Source organism: Arabidopsis thaliana, chromosome 4 (assembly GCF_000001735.4).
Source record: "Arabidopsis thaliana chromosome 4, partial sequence".
NCBI lineage: Eukaryota > Viridiplantae > Streptophyta > Magnoliopsida > Brassicales > Brassicaceae > Arabidopsis > Arabidopsis thaliana.
Window position 1 is genome coordinate 16,002,325 of NC_003075.7, and position 19,824 is coordinate 16,022,148.

At 36.5% G+C, this 19,824-nt stretch overlaps 2 protein-coding genes across 5 annotated transcripts; both read right to left on the reverse strand.

Annotated features, from left to right (window-relative positions):
- Positions 1-141: 141 nt before the first annotated feature.
- XI-I (myosin) lies at positions 142-12,657 on the reverse strand. Of its 4 annotated transcripts, none has more exons than NM_119474.5 (38): positions 12,325-12,657; positions 12,065-12,211; positions 11,059-11,204; positions 10,807-10,963; positions 10,567-10,625; positions 10,169-10,325; positions 9,870-10,019; positions 9,643-9,779; positions 9,405-9,551; positions 9,209-9,310; positions 9,016-9,073; positions 8,831-8,932; positions 8,076-8,113; positions 7,864-7,990; positions 7,608-7,781; positions 7,349-7,480; positions 6,692-6,801; positions 6,329-6,389; positions 6,056-6,233; positions 5,581-5,786; positions 5,290-5,409; positions 5,095-5,193; positions 4,793-5,014; positions 3,952-4,091; positions 3,764-3,863; positions 3,436-3,486; positions 3,210-3,299; positions 2,887-3,057; positions 2,604-2,735; positions 2,298-2,474; positions 2,078-2,212; positions 1,761-1,831; positions 1,572-1,671; positions 1,441-1,497; positions 1,278-1,334; positions 1,092-1,172; positions 921-1,003; positions 142-594 (listed from the first exon to the last, which is right to left on the reverse strand). In NM_119474.5, exons 1-38 carry the CDS (start codon positions 12,466-12,468, stop codon positions 444-446), a joined length of 4,569 nt encoding a protein of 1,522 aa, NP_195046.3. In that variant the 5' UTR covers positions 12,469-12,657; the 3' UTR covers positions 142-443. The 4 variants fall into 4 exon arrangements, with proteins under 4 accessions (NP_195046.3, NP_001190898.1, NP_001190897.1 ...); NM_001342203.1 differs by having other exon boundaries at positions 174-594; positions 3,436-3,489; positions 12,325-12,645; NM_001203969.1 differs by lacking the exon at positions 3,210-3,299 and having other exon boundaries at positions 151-594; positions 12,325-12,623.
- A 658-nt stretch (positions 12,658-13,315) lies between these two features.
- Positions 13,316-18,906, reverse strand: SLOMO (F-box family protein). Its single transcript, NM_119475.3, has 17 exons — positions 18,006-18,906; positions 17,557-17,797; positions 17,338-17,470; positions 17,107-17,206; positions 16,827-17,024; positions 16,467-16,737; positions 16,276-16,374; positions 16,082-16,170; positions 15,875-15,974; positions 15,607-15,777; positions 15,343-15,495; positions 15,100-15,260; positions 14,817-15,015; positions 14,184-14,635; positions 14,024-14,087; positions 13,831-13,917; positions 13,316-13,733 (listed from the first exon to the last, which is right to left on the reverse strand). The coding sequence occupies exons 1-17, from the start codon at positions 18,371-18,373 to the stop codon at positions 13,647-13,649; spliced, it is 2,973 nt and encodes a 990-aa protein (NP_567916.2). The 5' UTR covers positions 18,374-18,906; the 3' UTR covers positions 13,316-13,646.
- Positions 18,907-19,824: the final 918 nt, after the last annotated feature.

Sequence of the window (19,824 nt, forward strand, 5' to 3'; positions counted from 1 at the left end):
CCACCAATACAATGACACAATTAAAGTGGTTCAACGTTGGTGGTTGCGAAACTGCCAAAACTATAAATCAGTCTCTCAAAAGTCAAAAAGTATCTGTTCAATTTTGTCGACGTTACCGAGTGAATCCCTCCCGGAAATGATGATGTAACAAACATATGTCGTTGTCTATTAACCTTTGAATAAAATCTGAGAGCATTTGGACAATTATGAATCTCAAAGAATGATGAGATCTCATTACTTAAATATTTACAAAGATGTTCTACCATTTACAGTCCAAACAAAAGAGAAAACTGACAAAGTTGCACAACTACAAACATTTGGCCATTATCATACAATATAATTCTACAACTACCAAGTCTAAGCTTCAATCGTTCAATCTCTTAAAGAGAAATTTGCAACACCAGATCATTTTCCAACTCTAATTGATGCATAATCAAGTTCAATCAAATGATCTGCTTTGAGGTTGAAGCTATGGAGGGTTTCTTCACAAGGGACTGTGCACAAGTATATTCTGATACGAATTTTGGAGGTTCTATTTCTGATGGGTCTAATACTGGAATAGCCTTGTCTATATCTTCTGCAGAGAAAGGAATGCTGCACACAACAACAACCAAAAAAGAGACTCATAAATGTTATGTAGATAACTTGTGAACTACATCTGAGTTAAGCAAGATTAACTTGATTAATGAGACTCTTAATCTTTCAACAAAACCCTAGAAATGTTAAAAGCTTTTCTCAATCTACAAGGATTTTCAGAACTTCTCATGCCATTTACCCTTCGTCAAGAGCTAGAGATATAACATTTCTGTTACTACCATATGAATCTATCTACCTACGTATAACTACACTTCAGAGTCGAGTAACTTTTGAGATATTTCATTTAGATGACACAGAAAAAAAACGGAAGAGAATAATAATACCTCATATCATCGTCCAGCAAGAACGAATTTGATGTTTGTTTTTGGTTATCCTTGTCCACAAGTACCCTCATTTGAGAAACCACCTACAGCACAAAGATATGTGTAAAGGTGTTTGAATAGACATTCAACCCAATCAAACCTCCCAGTAATAAGAGTTTAGACATTACTCACCTCACTTGAGACACTTTGAGTTCCATATTTATCATCCCAGTACATCGTACTTATTCGATATATTTGCCTTATAGTCAATACCTATAACAGAATTAAATAGTGCCAAGTTTTCATGAGATTGTAAAACTGCTTACAGCCTGGAATCGAATGGAACAAAATCGGAATTCAAACAATATATTAACGTACTGGGCATAGATCCTGCCTGATTTCATCCAATGATTTCTTTTTTTTCTGGTGTATAACCTAAGATGAAATTTTAAATTGCATAAAATACAAAGCAGTTAATGCAAGCTGAACTGAAAAAAAAGAAAGCAAACTTTTTTTTATCAGAGAAGAAGATGAGTTTTACCAAGAATCCAACAGCTTGTCTTATGTAATTTAACTCGTGCCAAGATGTTCCTGCAAACTGCATTCACAAAATTTTAGATCATTGATAGCATCTATATAAGATGCAACCAACGGGTATATAACATGGTGTACCTCCTCCTTCGCATTAGCTATCCACTTCTCCAATTCTGAAATCCCAGATTTCACATATTCCCCATTTGAAAATGTGCAACATTCACGACGAAGAAGAAGACTGAAGAAGAATTCAGATTATATATGCAGAAAACAAAAGTAATATGCGGTAAGTGATACAAAAAGAACTGAATTTTGGATCACATTTACCTGTTGAAAAGTGATAGGTTGATGAATGAGAAAACCTGAGTCACAAGTTTGCGAATGAAGAACGAGGGTACCTATCAATACAATAGTCTGGTTATAAAAAATAAAAATAGACATGGTACATGAGCAGTCAAATTCCTTATCCTCATATGTGGAGCAACAGGAAAATAACAAAGTAAGTACTATATCTAAGACAATAATTTAGAGCAATATAATCTACATAAACTCAGTAGAGTGAAAGTTTCTGTGGAAAAAAACAAGTCATATGAAGCAGAGCTGGTAGAAACGAACAGTATAATTGAAAGTATGGATGTGCATACATGATTTTCGCGTAGGCGAGACATGAGAGAATCCAAGAATTTGAGTATACTTTCCCATTGACTACTCGGTGATTGCTGCGGCACACCACCTGGTGATCTAGATTTTCCAGCAATCCCTCGTGAAGCTTTCGGTGCCTTGAGATTCATTAATGAAACTGTGAATATCCAATCAATAATCTAGAAAAGCAATATCAGTATCTACCTACTTTCAAATTCTCACCTGAATGCATGATCCCAGAAGCGGTGATAATTCTTTTTTCAAATTATCACGAATTAAACCATAAATCTTCTCCACACATGCTGTCAGCTGCTGTTTAAATAATAATGCTGGATATCTTGCTTCTATATGCGAAGCACCATCATCAGGTCCATGAAGTTTAAAAGGAGACTTTACTCCCTGGTACACAAAAAAACAAAAATTAGTTTTACTGAGGGAACGTTTTACAAAAATACTGAAACTCAATAACGATTTCAATTCCATAGAAATGAAACATGCAAACTACTCTCTAGTCTCAATTGAACTCACATATGCAGCCCTCCCAGAACGCTGAGCACTTGCATTTAGAAAACTATTTGACCGCAGATTTCTCTGCAAGAGGCATAGAAGTGCTGAAGCGTTTGAGAGCCAATATGGTAATACACCGTTCTCATCTCCGCCCTGAAATAAACATATAAAGCAAAGACGAAAATTATTACATGAAAGTGTTCCTATCAATTTATTTAAGGTAATCCAATTTGGAAGAAAGTAGTAACAAAATCCCTTTAAAAAAAAGGAGATTGGGTACTATATGTCACAACAAAAGGATCACCTTCAGGGCTTCATTGATTCCCTCAATAATGATGTTAAATATGGCTGTGCTCTCAGATTCAAAGGCACGCCAGTGCAGAAGACATTTGTATATTACACAGGCAGCCAGTGGCTTATCATCATTGAATCCCAAATTTTCCTTTATACACCTGGAGAGCAATTCGTAGTTCTCCTGCAATATAATGGTAGCTTATGTCAAAATTAAATATCCACTTTAGCCAACAATAAAAACGCATTATGTTACTATCACTACAGGAAAACAAGGTTCTTCCATCATAGTCAAACAAAATTGATAGCTCAATAAAAATCCAAGTGAATTTGTACCAGGTTTCTTTCTGCGGTTAATTTGGATCTACGCGACTCTGACAGGCTATGTGAAAATGGCATGATGTGCTTTGAAGGTGTTGGTGTCTCCTGTATATATTTATAACATTAGTAGAGTACTCGTTTCAAGTATTTACAAACTAGGAAGATACTGAAAAGATGGAGATAATGTAACAAATGAAGAAAAGATAAAGGTCAAAAAAAAAATGATGGCTTAGTTACTTACAAATACAGATCTCCTGTCATTTTGGGCTGGTACAACAGCACTAGAGTGTTTCTGCTGGGAGAAGGTTATAATAAACAGTTAGTAAAAAGTGAAGACCAAAGAAATCAGGATGACAAATTAGTGCTCAAAAAAAAATGAAAGCACATGTTTCCAAGTAATTTTATCTATTCCATAGGAGCTATGCTCGAAGGAAACCAGGAAAACTTCAATCAATTAACAAACAAGGTATTGGAACACATGGTTCAAATATAAAGGAAATTCCCAGGTGCAGTACTTCCGCACATGCATATATCAGAAAGTGCAGCAGAAAAAGTCAAAGATCACATACTTCACCAAGTATCTGTCCTATTCTCTCTGGGGATGTAATTAGCGTCTTTTGCATCAAGACCTGGTTCTCGTTTTCCAGATGAGAGAGTTTCTCCTCAAGACTGAATAAAAACAATTCAAAGCAATAAACAGATGCTTGTAGGAAAAATAAACTAGGCGTGACTTGAGAAGAGAACTGCAACTACAAACCTTTGAACACTCGTCTGGAGTTCAGAACACCTTTTTTCAGCTTCCTTCAACTTCTGTAGTGTATTATTGCAATTGGTTTTAGCATTGAGAAGCTCCTTCTCAAGAACCCGATTCTTCTTTTCCAAGGAGTTCATCGAATTCTGTGAATAAAAGGTGTTAGCAGATACACATGAACAACCAAGACGACAAGATTTGGGTCTCTAAACACAGAGGGAAAACATTATTAAAAAATCACCAATATGATGCTACATTGAAAAGCAGAGAGCAGTGAACAAAGAAAAGAAGAAGACAAGCTGATTGAAGATGTAGTCACTTTTGAGACCATTGCTCAGAATCTTTTACTACCCTTTCATAAACACAATCAATATATATCGAACTTCGCATTCTTCCGAACCTAGATCAAGTTAAAATAGTCGATGGGAATTTCTGTATAGCCAGAAATAAGAGGTGTCTATACTTCAAACTGCAGCCACCACTCTTTAAGCACAAACTGAGAACAAAGGAAGAGCATACAAGCATGAACAACCAGTAGATTAACTAAAGTATCATTGCAGTTCACCTAGGGGAAGAAACTCAAAGTGTCTTTATGACGAAGAAAGCTGAGATGCTATTAGTACACTTCCGGAAAGAAGTCCTGTATTTCTACATGCAATATCAGATTATCAGGTGTTTCAAAATTCTATAGACTTTCAGCAAAGTCTTTGCCAAAGAGAAAACCTAGGTAAATATCTAACTTAAAGAAAAATTAATGATGTAGAACAGAACCCTTAAACGTCCCTAGTCCCAAATCCTAAAACAACAAGCTGTTTAACATGTGTTCAATATAAAAGAGGAAAATTACCTTCAGCAAGGCGTTATCTTTTTTTAGTTCAACCATTCCATTAAGCTCTCTTTCAACAGCAGACTTCTCCTTCATGGATATGTCTAGTTGCTTTTCAAGTACCGCATTTTTATTGCACTCATTAATGGTAGCCAGCCTAGCTGCGTCTAGTTTGAGGCTGAAGGATTCCAATGTTTTCTGAAGCTTGGATATTTCACTTGACTTGGCCTCTTCACCACTTGTCTGTATTTAAAGCACTTTGTGGTTATATACTCTGTTTCAGGAGATCAATACAATATAAATGACAAAAATTGACAACATACTCTCAATCGTTTCTCAAGCTGCAACCGCCATTCAAGATCTTCTAACCGTTTTTCAAGTTTCGTTTTAGCTAATCGCAAAGCACCTGCTTCATTAGCAACCTGCAAGAGATTGATGTGCATCTTCATAGTTTGAGTGATAGGTTAACTACTTACTGAACTGAAATAATCCTGCTTTAGAACATAACTAAATCATACCTGTTTAAGTTTTCTAAACTCTCTCTTCGCAAGCTTCTGTCGCCAACGACACTGAATAGCAATAATAGATGACTGACGGTGCCTGAATGCTGAGCGAAACTTATGGATTCTCCAATGAGCCTAAAAGATTTATCATACACAATATTAAAGCACAAAAAATGAGTTAGAGACTGAAATCATGAATGAGAGGAAACTAGACGACTCTAGATTACCCTATATAAGAACTTAATTCAGTAACAGAAAAAGTCTTAATGCACATGTACCATACAAACTTGGAGATCGTATAAGTACCTGAATTAGAGAAGCAGCTCGATGCTCTTTCTGATGTGAAAACTTTAAGCGAGTTGAGTCAGCACGGATGCAAGACTGTAATACAATGGCAGCTGATACAAGTTTTACAAATGCACATCTTGACAGCCACCTGCGCACATGCTTTTGGACCAAGACAGCTGCCGCCGCATTCCTTCTGGTGGCATAAGCATTTCGAGACAGGCATCCTTGCCAACAGAGACTATTATTAGGCTTAGAAATAAAACACGGATAGGAAAAAAATACAATTGCATTAATTCAAAAGTGACAACGATTTGCATGGGTGATCATGTGAACATGTTTTTGGCAAAAGAAATCAATAAAAAAAAATCAGAGAATAGGGTGTTTGATAACTGAATATTTCTCAAGAATTGATAAAGACTACAAAAATTTCGACTGCAAGAGAAAATCACATGTACAATGAAAGAAGAAGAATAATAGTAAATAAGAAAGGAACCTCTACAGTATGCCTGAATTGAAATTGCAGAAGCCCGTGCAGAGATGAAGTTCTGATGCGTTACAAATGTTCTCAGTCTTCGCTGAATAAGTCTTGCAGAAGCATCAAGGACTTCAGCCCGCCTAGAGTCCAAAATGCCAATTTGACCAGCTCTTAGGAACACTTTTGTCCTTCCTAGCTGTGAAAGATATTCCAAGTATTAGCAAATCAATTAGAGTATCTAACAAGAGCCATGCAATAGCGAAAATCATTTGGTTTCTCAGCCCACCATACCTGATAATTCCCAAGACCTAATTTACTCAAGATTTTCTCAGTCAGTGCCTGCTCATCATTGCTGCATATAAATTATATATTAACAAATTACTCTTGCTTGACAATAAGGATTATCCCATGCAGGACACAAGAAATTAGAAACATGAATGAAATCCACGTCCAGGGTATTTGTCTTGTCTGGCCAAAAGCTATAAATAATGCTTATGTTTTCTAAATAAGTCACCTTGTTTTCCTTAATCACGCGGTCAGTGGTCACAGAAAAATGTCAAAGAACATTTGTACAGGTATCCAAATTTGCAATGACAAGTATAGGACGAATAACACTCTAACAATAATCTTAGGATCATCGATCAATAATCGTACCTCTCATCCATGAATTCTGGAGCTAGCAGACCAAAACGATCCACGAAGTCTGAATAATTCCTTCGAGTGGGATACCCTGCTAGACTAATCCGAACAGCTTCCAGTACACCCTATCCAAAGACATCATTAAAGTTAATAGACCAAACAAAGGAAATGGAAGATAAGGCAAGAACATGAAAAGACTAGTACAACCGGCTGAAGTGTAAGCCAAAATCACTTCAATTGGTGAACTATAAGGACACAATCAGGCAATTTAGAAAATGGGTATCGCAAAACATGTACTACAGCAGTTAAATAAGACAATGGCCTAGAGACGAGAACGCTAACATTACATTTTAATTACGTCAACGAATGTGCACAACGATAGTAATACCAACGATGTGTACAAACTCTATGTTTATATAGATGACCACGACCAAAAATTAATGAGCAAGAATATGAAGTTTATAGCCTGACATGACATACACATTCTACGACAAGAAAAGATATAAGCATGCTAGAAAAACTCGACACACATCAACGTTAAATATAAAAGAACAATGGAGACACCAGACTAGCTACAAAAAAGAAACAAATCAAAAAGCCTCTCTCATTATAGAAAGACCATGATTACCAAGGAAAATGAGAAGATGAATTAAGATCACGTAATCCACTAACCCCACAACGAAGTTGATGTAAAACACTAAGACTCTCAAACTTTTGAGGTCTGTTGAGTGAGTTTGGCTTCACACACCGAACATAGTGAGGCTCTGTTTTGCTGAGAGTTTCCATGAGGGCTTGAAGTTGTTGCTAAAATCAAAATTATATGATCAGATCGATGATTGGTTTTACGCTCAATAGTTCTTAATATACACAACTTACATGACAGAGGTCCTTGCAATGTGAAAAAAAAAATATAGCTGGAAAAATTCTCTACCTTAAATCTGGAAGATACAGAAGAAAATTTGTAAGAAGATCTGGTAGACTCCTCCGGGGCTGAGGGGAAAATTCCAGCAACAAAAGGGCATTTGGAGGAAGACAGCAGATTGCAATGCTCCACTATAGTATAATCACGGTTTTTATCCAAAAAGGCTTCAGTTTGATAAGTAACCTGCAGAAATGGCGTAGCACAAACTAATTGAGATCTTAACGAAACAAAATAACATTAAGCTATGTCCTCGAGCAAGACTTGCCTTGCCAGCATAATGAGAGAGAGTAAAATCCGTCTCTGAAAATTTTGGCTTCTCCAATCTCGGATGAAATCTAAAGTTCTGAAACAGCTTCATTGAAAATGACTCATGAGTTGATCTAGGAAACATGCTGCATAAAAGGCAAACAAATATAAGTCAGCGAGCGAAGAAAATACACGTATGTGGACAAACAAGATGAGACAGGAATATTGTACCAAGCTTCATCTAAGAGTGCAATCACCCCAATAGGCTTCTGCAGACAGCAAAAATAATAATAGTAGAATTAGAAGAAGATAGATCAATTTTACTGTCATGTCTGCTTGATTATAACAAAGCAAAAACATTAAAAAAAGGACACAATTCTTGAGGCTGGCAACTACAATAGAAAACTTGAAAAGAAGATACACTATTCTATGTTATCTCTGTTATCAAAGTCTACCATACCAGAATGCAATAAAACCATTGACCAAAAAGGGAAATGTCTTTCACAAAATTCTATCATTCTTGCATTTATAGACTGGGACCTTTATCATCCATATTCTATCATGGGAATAGCAATGGCAGCTTGAGTAACTTTAGACACGGTAAATGTATTGGCTACATTAACCAGCCCAACGTATGACACAGTACAATGTAACATTAGTGATACCGTTAATTTCAAAACTATGGAGTTGAGTAATGTCACAGGAGAAAAATTAACATTGAACCGCTCGAATTTTTTTGAGTTGACATGATTCAACAAATCCCCTGTTTAAAGGGTGGTGAACTCTTTACTCGACAATCTAAGTAAAACTATAATAAATAAATAAAACGACATGATATATTGACACCATGATCAAAATCCCATGTTAAAGGTCTGATACAATTTAAGCTGTTGCAAGTTTCAAAGATCACAAAAGGCGAAGGGGCAAGAAAGTAGAACAGAACAGGATCTAAAATCTTAATCTAATTAAAATAGAGAGAAACGTACCTTCTCAATAAGGTCCAAGACATCTTGGTTGTCAATAAACTCGATATAACTCCAATTAATTTCTTCTTTTCTGTACTCATCCTGCTCCATCTTGAATACATGCTGAAAACAGACCAGAGACCATAAGGAGAGGAAGCAATATACTAAATCTGGCAAAACATTTGAAAATGAGTTCCCTATATTACCTCGTTGAAATGTTGCTGCAGCTTTTCATTTGCAAAGTTGATGCAAAATTGTTCAAAACTGCAGAATGAATCAGCCCAGATAAAGTTTACACAGTTCACAGCTAAACATAGTGCACCATATATAACTAACAAAGAATTGGGGCTGAGAAAGGAAAGAACTATCATTTAATTAGTTCCATGGATCATCGCTAACCTGTTATTCTTAAAACATTCAAAGCCATAAATGTCCAGGACTCCTATTTGAAAACGAGATTCTGGATCTTGCCCAACAGACTTATTGATCTTATCAACCAGCCTGACAGAAGCATAAAACGAATAGTTCAAACATAAGTGTAGTACATCAACAAAACATCCATTAAATGAAAGGATTAAGAAAGTCGAAAGCAAACCAGTCAAATAGATGGGCGTAAACAGTCTTCGCGAGGGTATCCCGGCTAGTAACAGCAGCATTAGGGTCAAGTGCTTTGATAATGATACCTTCACGGGTCAGAATTGAACGTGTGCAGAGCGAAGCCAGCAAAAGATTTGCATCACACCTGATTAATTTTGCATGGATACAACAAAATAAACAAGCTATTTCTTCGTATGCATAATTAAAAATGAGTACTATCAGAAAATTTTATGTACTTGAAAAGATCAGCAGCCATCTGCAGATGATGTCTAGATTCCGGATCCTTTACCACTGAAGAGTCGTGCTCTCTCCCTGAGGAAAACTCAACATTTCCAAGATGTAGAATCGCAGCAAGTGTGCGAAATATCCCTTCCTGATAAATGATTTGTGCAGGAAACAAGCAAGGAATTTCAGAAGCTGGCAGAAGAAAAACATATGAAAATTCAATTAGAAGTCGTTATACCTGCTCATCCTGACTTATGCCCACAATATCCATTGCCCTCCTTGTATTCTTATACTCTTCTGCGCTGCTGACTCCTTCTAATTCATAGGTCTTGCTTTGATTTAGATAATGAAATTGACGAGGGTTGCTTAGTTTATATTTCTCAGCGTCCTAAGCAAAATAAGAACATTTACAGATTAGTAATTAGCGTAGGTAAATTGACAAACTCAGCGAGAAAAACCTGGCGTAGCTCAATCAGATAATAAGAAAACCAAAACCAATCTCTTATGACATGTATATAGAGCTGTAAAAAGAATTACATTCCCCGAAGCGCACAATTGATAAAAACAATGATAATTCCTCTCGGGGTCTGTTATCCGGACAACACGTGATCTCTCCAGAAGATAGGTTCTGATTGCGGCACCAGATATTCTACCATTTGTGTCAAACTGGATTTCGACAAACTTTCCAAAACGGCTGAACAGCAAAAGAAGATCAGTAGATTGGTCAGTAGATTCGTCTAAAAGCTAGGCACACAAAATTTCAACCAAAAGGTTTACTAAAACCATATCAACATCATAAAGTGCTGTTATCACTGGGTATTAAGGATACTATCATGAAAAATTTGTTGACAAATGACATAAGAGCAATTAAAGATACACCTCTCAATTTTCATTGAAAAAATAAACAGAAAGAAAAAAAAAAATCAATAACCCACCTGGAATTATCATTTCTAACTGTTTTTGCATTGCCAAATGCTTCCAAGAGAGGATTTGACTGCAGAACAAGAATACTTAAATTAGAATAGATAACTCGCAAATAAAGAAAGTCAAACATGATCACCCCTAAATATTTATCTGCAAACAAATACCAGGGGAGGAAAACAAAGGCATCTATCCAGTTCTTTTTTTCTCATTGAACAAGATAGAAGACACAAATTTTATAACCAAAATCTTACTTCAAGGACTTGCTGCTCAACACTTCTATCATCGTCAGTAGCACGTCCCCCAACAAATGTAAGATACTGCATGATTAGTTTGGTTGTCTCAGTTTTTCCAGCTCCACTTTCACCGCTAACAAGTATTGACTGACTTCGACTGTCGTCAATCATTGCTCTGGGTTATAAAGAATAACTATGGTTAATAGATTAACATGACTGATAGTAAGATTTTAAAAAATCAGAAACATTAGAGAAAAAAGAGTGGATCACCTGTATGCAACATCAGAAACTGCAAAAACATGAGGACTGAGCTCACCGAATGGTGCTCCCATGTACTGTTCCATCATGTGCCCATTGTAGAGATGTGGAAGCTTTTTGAATGGATTAACAGCGATCAGAATGCTTCCAGTGTATGTCTGAAAAAGAAGTCGAACGTATTTGTAAGAAGATAATGCAGTCATGAATGATTTACTATTGGAACTGCGTAAAAAGCTGACAGTTATGAGTGGCAAAAAGAATGATACAGGAATTATTACCACCAATACTTCCAACTAAATATTATCATCTCAATGGGGACATAAATAAATTAGACACCAAGCTGCCACCAAATGTTTTACAAAAGGGCAAGCCAGCTGAGTACAAAACTGTCTAAAAAATAGATACTTTCACCTACTAAATACGGAACAGAAGCTCTCCATAACTTTAGAAGGAATATTGAACCTACAAATAATTCACAGTCACAGGGCAGTCCAACAAACTAACAAAAAGTTGTTACGAATACACAAGGTTGATTATCCCGCTCCCGCCAATAATATTGTTAATATTGAAAAAAGCAATAGTTAGGGTTAGATCACAAGATGTTTGAAGTGCGATTAGATACCAAATAGGCAAGTAAATGCCTGTAATGATATATGCATTATGTCACAATAAATTTCTTCACTTCGATATCTATCTTTTTCGGCTAAATAATATATCAGGTCACATCTAGATGCATCCATCATAAAGAACCTGAATCCACTTCACATGGAAACATGTCTTACACCACATATTAATACACAAGAAACTCCAAAAGCAACAGTAACTCGTTCTAGAGGAAAACTCCGGCCAGTGAGTACACTAATACCACTACGAAAATGAGTAAACTTCCATACGGAATGAAATCCGACTCAATAAAGTACCCCCGGAAGTATAGAAACTAAAAATTCAAACTCCAAATATACTCAGAAAGACCTCTCAATAAACAATACCAAAGAAAAAAAGAGTGAAAAGAACTCACATAGATATCATTCAGAGCATATCTCCTCTGTAGATTATAAAGAACACCAGCTTCGTGCAAGTATGTCAGTTTGGTCATATCATCCACTCCATTATGCTCTTCATCGTCAGGATCCCTCCGAAATAGCTTTTCCGGGGAAACAAAAACCTAAAACCCCAGAAAAAAAATCGCACAACAGCAAAAATTAGCATGAATAAAGCATGAAGAAGAGGAAGAAGAAGAAACAGAGCTAATTCAGCAGAAATAACGGTTAATCAGACCTTCTTCCCAGTAGAAGTTTCAACATGGAGTTTGTTATCAAAAGAATCGAGGACATCAGCAGCAATCCAAGCCAAATCCTTATCTTCGACCCAAACCTTGTCGCCCTTGCGCAGATTCAATTCCATTGGAAGACAATTTCTCATGAACTCGTGAAGAGCTCGACGAGAAAACCCTAGAGAATTAGATTGGGGGAAGCAAGAGTCATAGAGAGAGAAAGAGAGTCCGTGAGGTTGCGCCAGAGAATTTTTCAAATTTCAAAATGAAGAAGAATTGAGAAACCCTAAGGAGATAGAGAGAGAAGGGGCGAAATTTTACTACTGTGGAGTTTTTTTTTTTTAAAGGTTCAAAGTTACTTAAACCGCTACCCAAAAAAGTTCCCAAAAGCAACAAAAAAAAAAAAGAGCATCAACAACAACAATTACTTCCCGCCCTCTCGGATTTTGCATTAAAAAACAAAAGAAGACTAGATCCAAAACAAAAACACAGAAGTTTTTAGGGATAAAAATTTACGTCACATTCCGGAGTAAATGCCAAGTTTATTATCTTTGATTCGAATCATTTATAGGGTTTAATCCTTACTCGCAAAATTGATTTCACATTAGTAAAACAAACTGTGTAGTTAATTTACTGACGCTAAAAACTTGTTATTTTTAGTAATTTAGCAAATTAAAAATAGTAAGTCAAAAATGTAGAAGGCAATATTTGAATATAACATTCTTAAACGATAGTTAGTGAGGTTTATTTATATTTATTATAATTACTAGATCTCTTTTATAGAGAAAATATTCCAAAATTTGTTGTCGATTATTGTTGTTGTAATTTCATATATGGTGATGAGAGTCCAAATAAGAGTTTGGGGGAAGAAGAAGTCCAAATTATTATCATCCAATACGCATGAGTCCAAATTTACATTCCAGATTTCTTCCTTCATTCATATTTTAGACTTTAGTTTCCAAAAAATATACTAAATTTTTCTTACCCCCTACTTATTCCAAAAGTTTTATTTAATTTTTATCTTTGTTATGTGAGTCAATGTGGATCAAAGCTTAAAAGGTAAATTGATAAGGTAAATATAAGATCTACATATAACAGTAGCAACAATATCATCAACCACGTACACAAAAAAAGTACTAATGTTGTTTAGGTTTGTGTCATCACACAAGCATCCTAAGAAGGCCACAGTACAAACTCCAGAGGCCTATATGCACTACTGAAACTTATGACTTGGAGCCATTTACAACCCAAACACCACACCACACAACACATTATTTCTATAATCTGCAGAAAAAGTTGTATATAATCAAACATTTGGCGCAAAACCCTAATCTTGCAAGAGATTTGGACTGCTGAAAACGCGTTTCAAACTAGGGCACACTGTTCGGAACTTTGACATGCTCACCGAGGATATCTGTTAATTCACCAAGACAAGGTTTTAATTGTTACATAAAAATGGATTACTTGCTAAGTTTTCAATATCGAAGTTAACACTCGTTTATTGTTAGTACCTTTGGACAGAAACGAAGATCCAATGTCTCGAGTGAGCTGCATCCTGATATAGCCGCTTCAACTCCTGCTTCGTCCATGTTACAAGACTACCAAAGACAAAAGGTACCAAAGTGTGTTTAGTGGTAACATATAGACCCAAGCTTAAGGTACCAAAGTGTGTTTAGTGGTAAAAGTTACGGAGCAAAAACATACCTGAAGAAAGAGACTAGCTAATCTTGGACAGCCGAGCTTCAATACTTCCAGAGAGCAACAGTTGCTAGACAATTCGAAATGGAATTAGCAATAGAATAAGACCACTCATTTCATGGAAGATAAAGAATATAAGTTATCTAGCAAATGCAAAAGCTCAAACCTTAAATTAAGTAAAACCAGGTTGGAACAGGTGAGATCAACCTCCTTCAGATTGACCGATAACGAAAGGTTCAGTGTTGATAAATGGTAAAAGCGAGCTGCAGGTGGTATCAGCACTTTTCTAATATTGGGGCAACCCACACAGTTTAGGTTTTGCAGTAACCGATTGGCTGTTTCAGCTGGTTCCTGGGTATTGTCACTAGAACTGTAGACCCCAAAGTAATCAAAAAGATGTACACTGGTTGAACCCCAATCCAGGTCATGCATGTTTACACATCCGTTCAAGCTCAAATGGGTCAAGTGTGTGCAGCACGCAAGTAGATCATCTATCGCAGTCTGACAGAGAGTTCCATATGACAGGTCCAACTCCTCAAGTGCCGGTAAAGCACCTTCTTTGTATAGAGGCTCCAATGATGAGTCAGTAAGATACTTACAGGCTTGTAATTTGAGTACCTAAACAATAAAAAGTCTCAAAGTAAGCCCAAAAGCAATATGAATCATGAATAGCTGATATACAAAGAATGCACACAACAACATAACTCAAGAAGTTTTCATTGGCAAGATAATGTATATGCTCTACTGCTGACGGAAAGGGAAACATCCAGCATCATACAAGTCTTAATGCCTTAATTACCTTAAGTTGAATACAGGACTTGAAGACGGGTTCCAAATTCATCAAGAAAGTGTACGATAAATCAAGAACAGTCAAATTTGGGAGCCCGTTCAAGGAAGACAAGCCATCAGAGCCAATAGACGGGCATGACATTAGCACCAATGACTCAATGAGTGGGCAAGAAGCAGTGGTTGCAGACAGACAGTCATCCCTCAGTTGACTGGAATGGGGGAAAATGATTAGCAGCACGATAATATCAGTCACATAAATAGAGAAAAAAACAAAAAAAAAAACAAATAATTACCTGCAGAAAGACGCATCTAAAGATGTTAATAAAGGACACATAATGGATGCTTCAGACAGTACACCACAACCTTTCAATTCAAGGGACACCATATAAGGTGCTTCGATATTGAGCACACTCAATTTTGGGCATATTCCTAAATTTAGAGACCGCAGAGCGACCTATTCACAACAAGAAGGAAGAAGCAAGAAATCCATCAGTTAAGATATGTTGGTTATTTGATATGAGAAAAGTAACACTCACAGGTTGGAAGAATGCAGTTTCAAGATGATCACATCCATCCAAACAGATCTGCTCTATGCGAGGGCACTTCAACTCAAGAGAAGTAACAGCACGACAGCCAACAAGGGAAAGACTTGCTAGCGATGAATTGCAGAACCGCACTGCTGTTAAACTCTACAAGATGATCAGAAAATTATAATCAATTAACCAACCAGCGAAATATCACCACCGCCGATTTTCATTTCAGTAACTGTTTCACTATAAATGGAAGAAACTGTATCACACCTCACAGTTGTCAAGAATCAATGACTTCAGCATTGGGCATCCACCATCATCACTAAATATTTTGCAAACACTGTTAGACAATGATTCACAATCAGAGAGATCCACTTCTTGCAAGGAATGGCATTGTAGAACTAATGTCGTCAAATTCTCCTGTTTCTGCAGGGCTAATCTCTGAAATCAAAACAAAGAATTATCAACAAGTTTATCAGATCAAAATTTTCAGCCAAATAGAACTGCAATAACAAAACCATCATAACTAAGTACATACTCGAAGGGCGTTGGAAGTGATTGTGATACGGCGAAGCGCTGGACAGTTTGAAACAGTGATCGACGAAAGCATGATGCTTTGCAAGTTCAGATCTGTAAATCTGTTAAACACAGCGAAAAGAAGATAACTGAGTGAAATAATAAGAAAGGTATGACTACTCATCACAATATCTGCAGGTTGAAAGGAAACCAAAGATGAGGACTATACTTGCGACAATGGACTAGGCTTATACTCTGCAAACGCGAGAGATGCAAAGATACAGTTGTCAACAGATTGCAATTATCAAGCTCCAAAACCTGCAACAGAATATATGTGGTTAACTCAACTGGAAACAGTGGTCTCTAGGTCAAGGTTGTAGAACAATATACATGTGTGTGGAAAACGGAAAAGCAATCACAAACCTCTAGTGCAGGGCTATTGGCAATCCAAGTCATAGACGCGGATGTTATACCCTCACAGCTATGAAGTTTGAGAACTGTCAACATGGGAAGGTGTACTGACTGCAAAGAGGAAAGGGCACACAAGTCAGAAATACAAGAATGAGACAGCACGAGAGGAAAGGGGGTGGAGAACGTTAGATAACAGGACCAACCTCAAGAGATATATTGGGGCAGTATGAAGCATTAAGAATATGGAGATTAGCACAAGCCTGGGCTATTTCACGCAAAGTTTCATCACTGACACAGGAACAGTTAGAAACGTCTAGCGACTCTAATTGAGGACACGAAATGGCTGCTGAACGGATAGCAGCATCCAAGAGCTTATGGCACGAGGCTATATCAAGAAGTTGGAGGAGTGGACAGTTCAGCATCGCCTGTGACATGTTGCTTCTTTTTAATGATAGAGACCTGAGCTGCGGACACCTAAAAGATAGAAAAATAATGATAATAATTAAGAATGAGATACACATAAATGAATGAGAATGAAAATGATTTATTGAAAATAACTTCACCTGATAGACAAACGCATAACGCGACATTTTGTAATTTTAAGTTCGCGTAGCCTATCATGACTCAGGTGTATTTCCTGCGCTCCATTTCCCAGAATAGCATCACTTACAGTCACACTCCTTAACATATTACACTCCCCCAATGCCTGGAAAAAGCTTTCACTGATATGACCCTTTCCTATTGTTAAGACCTCAAGATTCCTGAAACAGATCAAAAGCATTACGTTTGATATATAATAACTAAGTTATCGAAAGCATATCCGAGGGTAAACAAGACAGATACCTCAAAGTGGTAGCGGCTTTCATAGCCAGAGCATTAACAGCAGGAGCGCCATAAACATTAACTTCAGTAGCATTTGGATAGCGACTACACATGTTTTCAACTGCACATAAAGCACAGGAGGTTATATTGTATCCCACGTATATTTCCACAATTAGCAACTGTTTTTTTGTTTTCCTCAAACGGCAAATAACAGAAAAGACAGATTTAATGTATGTATGAAGAACAACTTACATTGTTCCATAGAAATCCTTATATTTTCAAAGTTCAAGACCCTCCAGAAATCCTCATGAGCACTAGCTACTCTCCACTGCCGACATACCATAGCAGAGCGACAGAGGTCGACATGATTCAAGAACGAGAATACCTGAAAGAAAGAAAATTTTTAAAAAAACAAAAAAAAGGATACTTACATGTATTTATCTTAAAATGCAAGAAAGAAAAAAAGAATACCATATGTAAGAGGTCATCAGTCAAATCAATATGAACTTCAAAATCTTCTGTGTCTGAAGAACCATTATCATCTCCATCATCCTTTTTCCCATCTTTCCGATTATAATTCAAGATGAAATTCTGGCAGAACATATCAGTATCCGTCCGGGAAGAAGAGGCAATGCCAAAACTAACAGTTCTCTCCACCGACGAAACAGAATTTCCAGCATCTGAAGATACCCCCGAAACTGACCTGCACTCACTGCAATTGAACTTCATAGTCAGAAACACATGAAATCAGACAGACGAATAAATGACAGATTAAGGATTGATGTCAACTAAAATATCACTCTTGATGACGCTGATAAGCCTTAAACAAAACAAAAATCCAAGAAATCGATTCTACACTAAAGTAATTGAACAAAACAGAGTTTACGAATCATGCATGATACAAAAGTAAGAGAGCTCACGCAAGCCCAGAGTAGACTTTGGCACGCTTGTGATACGAATCATGATCAGCTTCCTCCATCGTACAATCCTCTGCTTCTGCAACCACATTGCTACTACTCTCACCCTGAACCAACTGATTCAAGGGAATCTCAGAGGTCCAAAAGCGATCCAATTCAGCCCAAGCGGCTTCACTTTCCTCGGCACACAGCCTCAGCCTCCAACGTGGGACTCTTGGTGCCCTCTCGTTTTCACCGAAATTAACAAAATCACCATCGCCGTTACTGTTATCCATGGCCGTTGCTAAAGATTGTTTCTTCACTCTGCCGCCGTTATCGTCTTCCTCGTCTTCGTCTTCGTCGGTGAAGCAAGAAAAACACCAAATCCTCATGCAACCCCTAAGCCCACCTCCCCAAAAACGAAATCTTGTCTCTCGATCTACCACATTTATAGAAAACTTGCTCACAAAAACCAGAATTTGGGGAAAAGTAACGGAATTCGGAAAGCCCAGATAGAATTGAGAGGAAACAGAATTGAATCTCTAATTCTGGATTTAAAGTGACGGGAAGGAGAAGATCAAACGCTAATCTGATTCAGGATTAGGGTTTGAGAGAAATGAAAAGGTAGAATCGGATCAGATCTTGCGAGGGGCGAGTAGAGGCATATTGTGAGGTTTCTTTGGAAGAAAAGGTGGTCGATGATATAATCTGGATGCCGATTCGGAAGAAGAAGCAAAATAAAAATCGGCGAAAATGGAAAGGGAATGATAAAAATTAAAAAGACAAAACTAATCGCGAAACACAAGGGACTTTGGAAGTCTTTGGTTCTTGCTTCACCGTTGTTTTTGTTCAGAAAGGACGATGTAAAAACGGTGTCGTTTGACAATAAGTACTACTGTGTGTAAAGTAGATAGATAGATACTCTGAACTCTGAATACTAGGATATTATAACAATGTTTAGTTCGTACGATAAAATAATGGTTTAGACACAACCGTTTATGTTTGGGTCAAAGTTACAAAATTTGCGTCACGTGAGCAGTCGACTGAAAATCGAAGATAGTCAGGCGTCAGTAGGTAGACCGAGCCACAACTGTAGTATATTGTATTAGCAATTTAGCATACGTAACGTACAAATACTTGTTGTTTTAGTATTTTGGTGATGTTATCGTTTTGTGATTTAAATAAAAAAATTTTTGTTTTTATTCAATCAAAATTCTAAATTTTTTTATCAAAATTTGATATTACTAGTTTAAGATTTGTAAAAAATAATCTAAAATCTTCATAAATCTGAAGTTATTGGATTCATACTTTTATAAAATTATTTTGAAAAGTTTATATTATTTAATTAAAACAAAATAAAGTATGATTGCTAATTAATTAAAATTATTGTATTATTGATTTATGACTTTCTACCATTTTTTTGTGTTAAATTCTATCATTTTCTTCACAAAATAAAATCATCAAAATAAAGAAATTGATTGAAAAAGTTTCAAAATTATAAAAAACTAATCAACAATATTATATAAAACTCTGTGTTTAAAATAATTCATTTATTTACGTTCGATGATATTATTAAAGTTAATAAAGTTTGGGATCACTAATCAAAATTCATTTCCGAGTAAAAAACACAGACATCACATCACTGTAACTTTTGTACCAGCGAAACCCACATTAATATTGGGGTTGTTTCTCTTTATGGCCCAATGGCTATATCTTCGTTGTAACTAGGTCACGTGAGCCATTGACTTTTCGCCCAATATTTAAGCCCATTTAAAGGCCCAATATTTAAGCAACACTCATATACAACATGATGATAAAATTAAAACCGTTGAAGTATGTAATT

What these genes read in the sequence shown, in the direction of transcription:
- XI-I (NM_001342203.1), bottom strand. Translation starts at nt 12,468, where the DNA reads ATGAGAAATTGTCTTCCAATGGAATTGAATCTGCGCAAGGGCGACAAG. An exon ending in TGCAGCAACATTTCAACGAG is followed by an intron (nt 8,933 to 9,015) that starts GTAATATAGGGA and finishes GTCTGTTTTCAG; the next exon opens with CATGTATTCAAGATGGAGCA. An exon ending in TTCTGGGATCATGCATTCAG is followed by an intron (nt 2,213 to 2,297) that starts GTGAGAATTTGA and finishes ATGAATCTCAAG; the next exon opens with GCACCGAAAGCTTCACGAGG.
- SLOMO (NM_119475.3), bottom strand. Translation starts at nt 18,373, where the DNA reads ATGAGGATTTGGTGTTTTTCTTGCTTCACCGACGAAGACGAAGACGAG. An exon ending in AAACTGCATTCTTCCAACCT is followed by an intron (nt 15,261 to 15,342) that starts GTGAGTGTTACT and finishes TGTTGTGAATAG; the next exon opens with GTCGCTCTGCGGTCTCTAAA. An exon ending in ATCTTCGTTTCTGTCCAAAG is followed by an intron (nt 13,734 to 13,830) that starts GTACTAACAATA and finishes GTGAATTAACAG; the next exon opens with ATATCCTCGGTGAGCATGTC.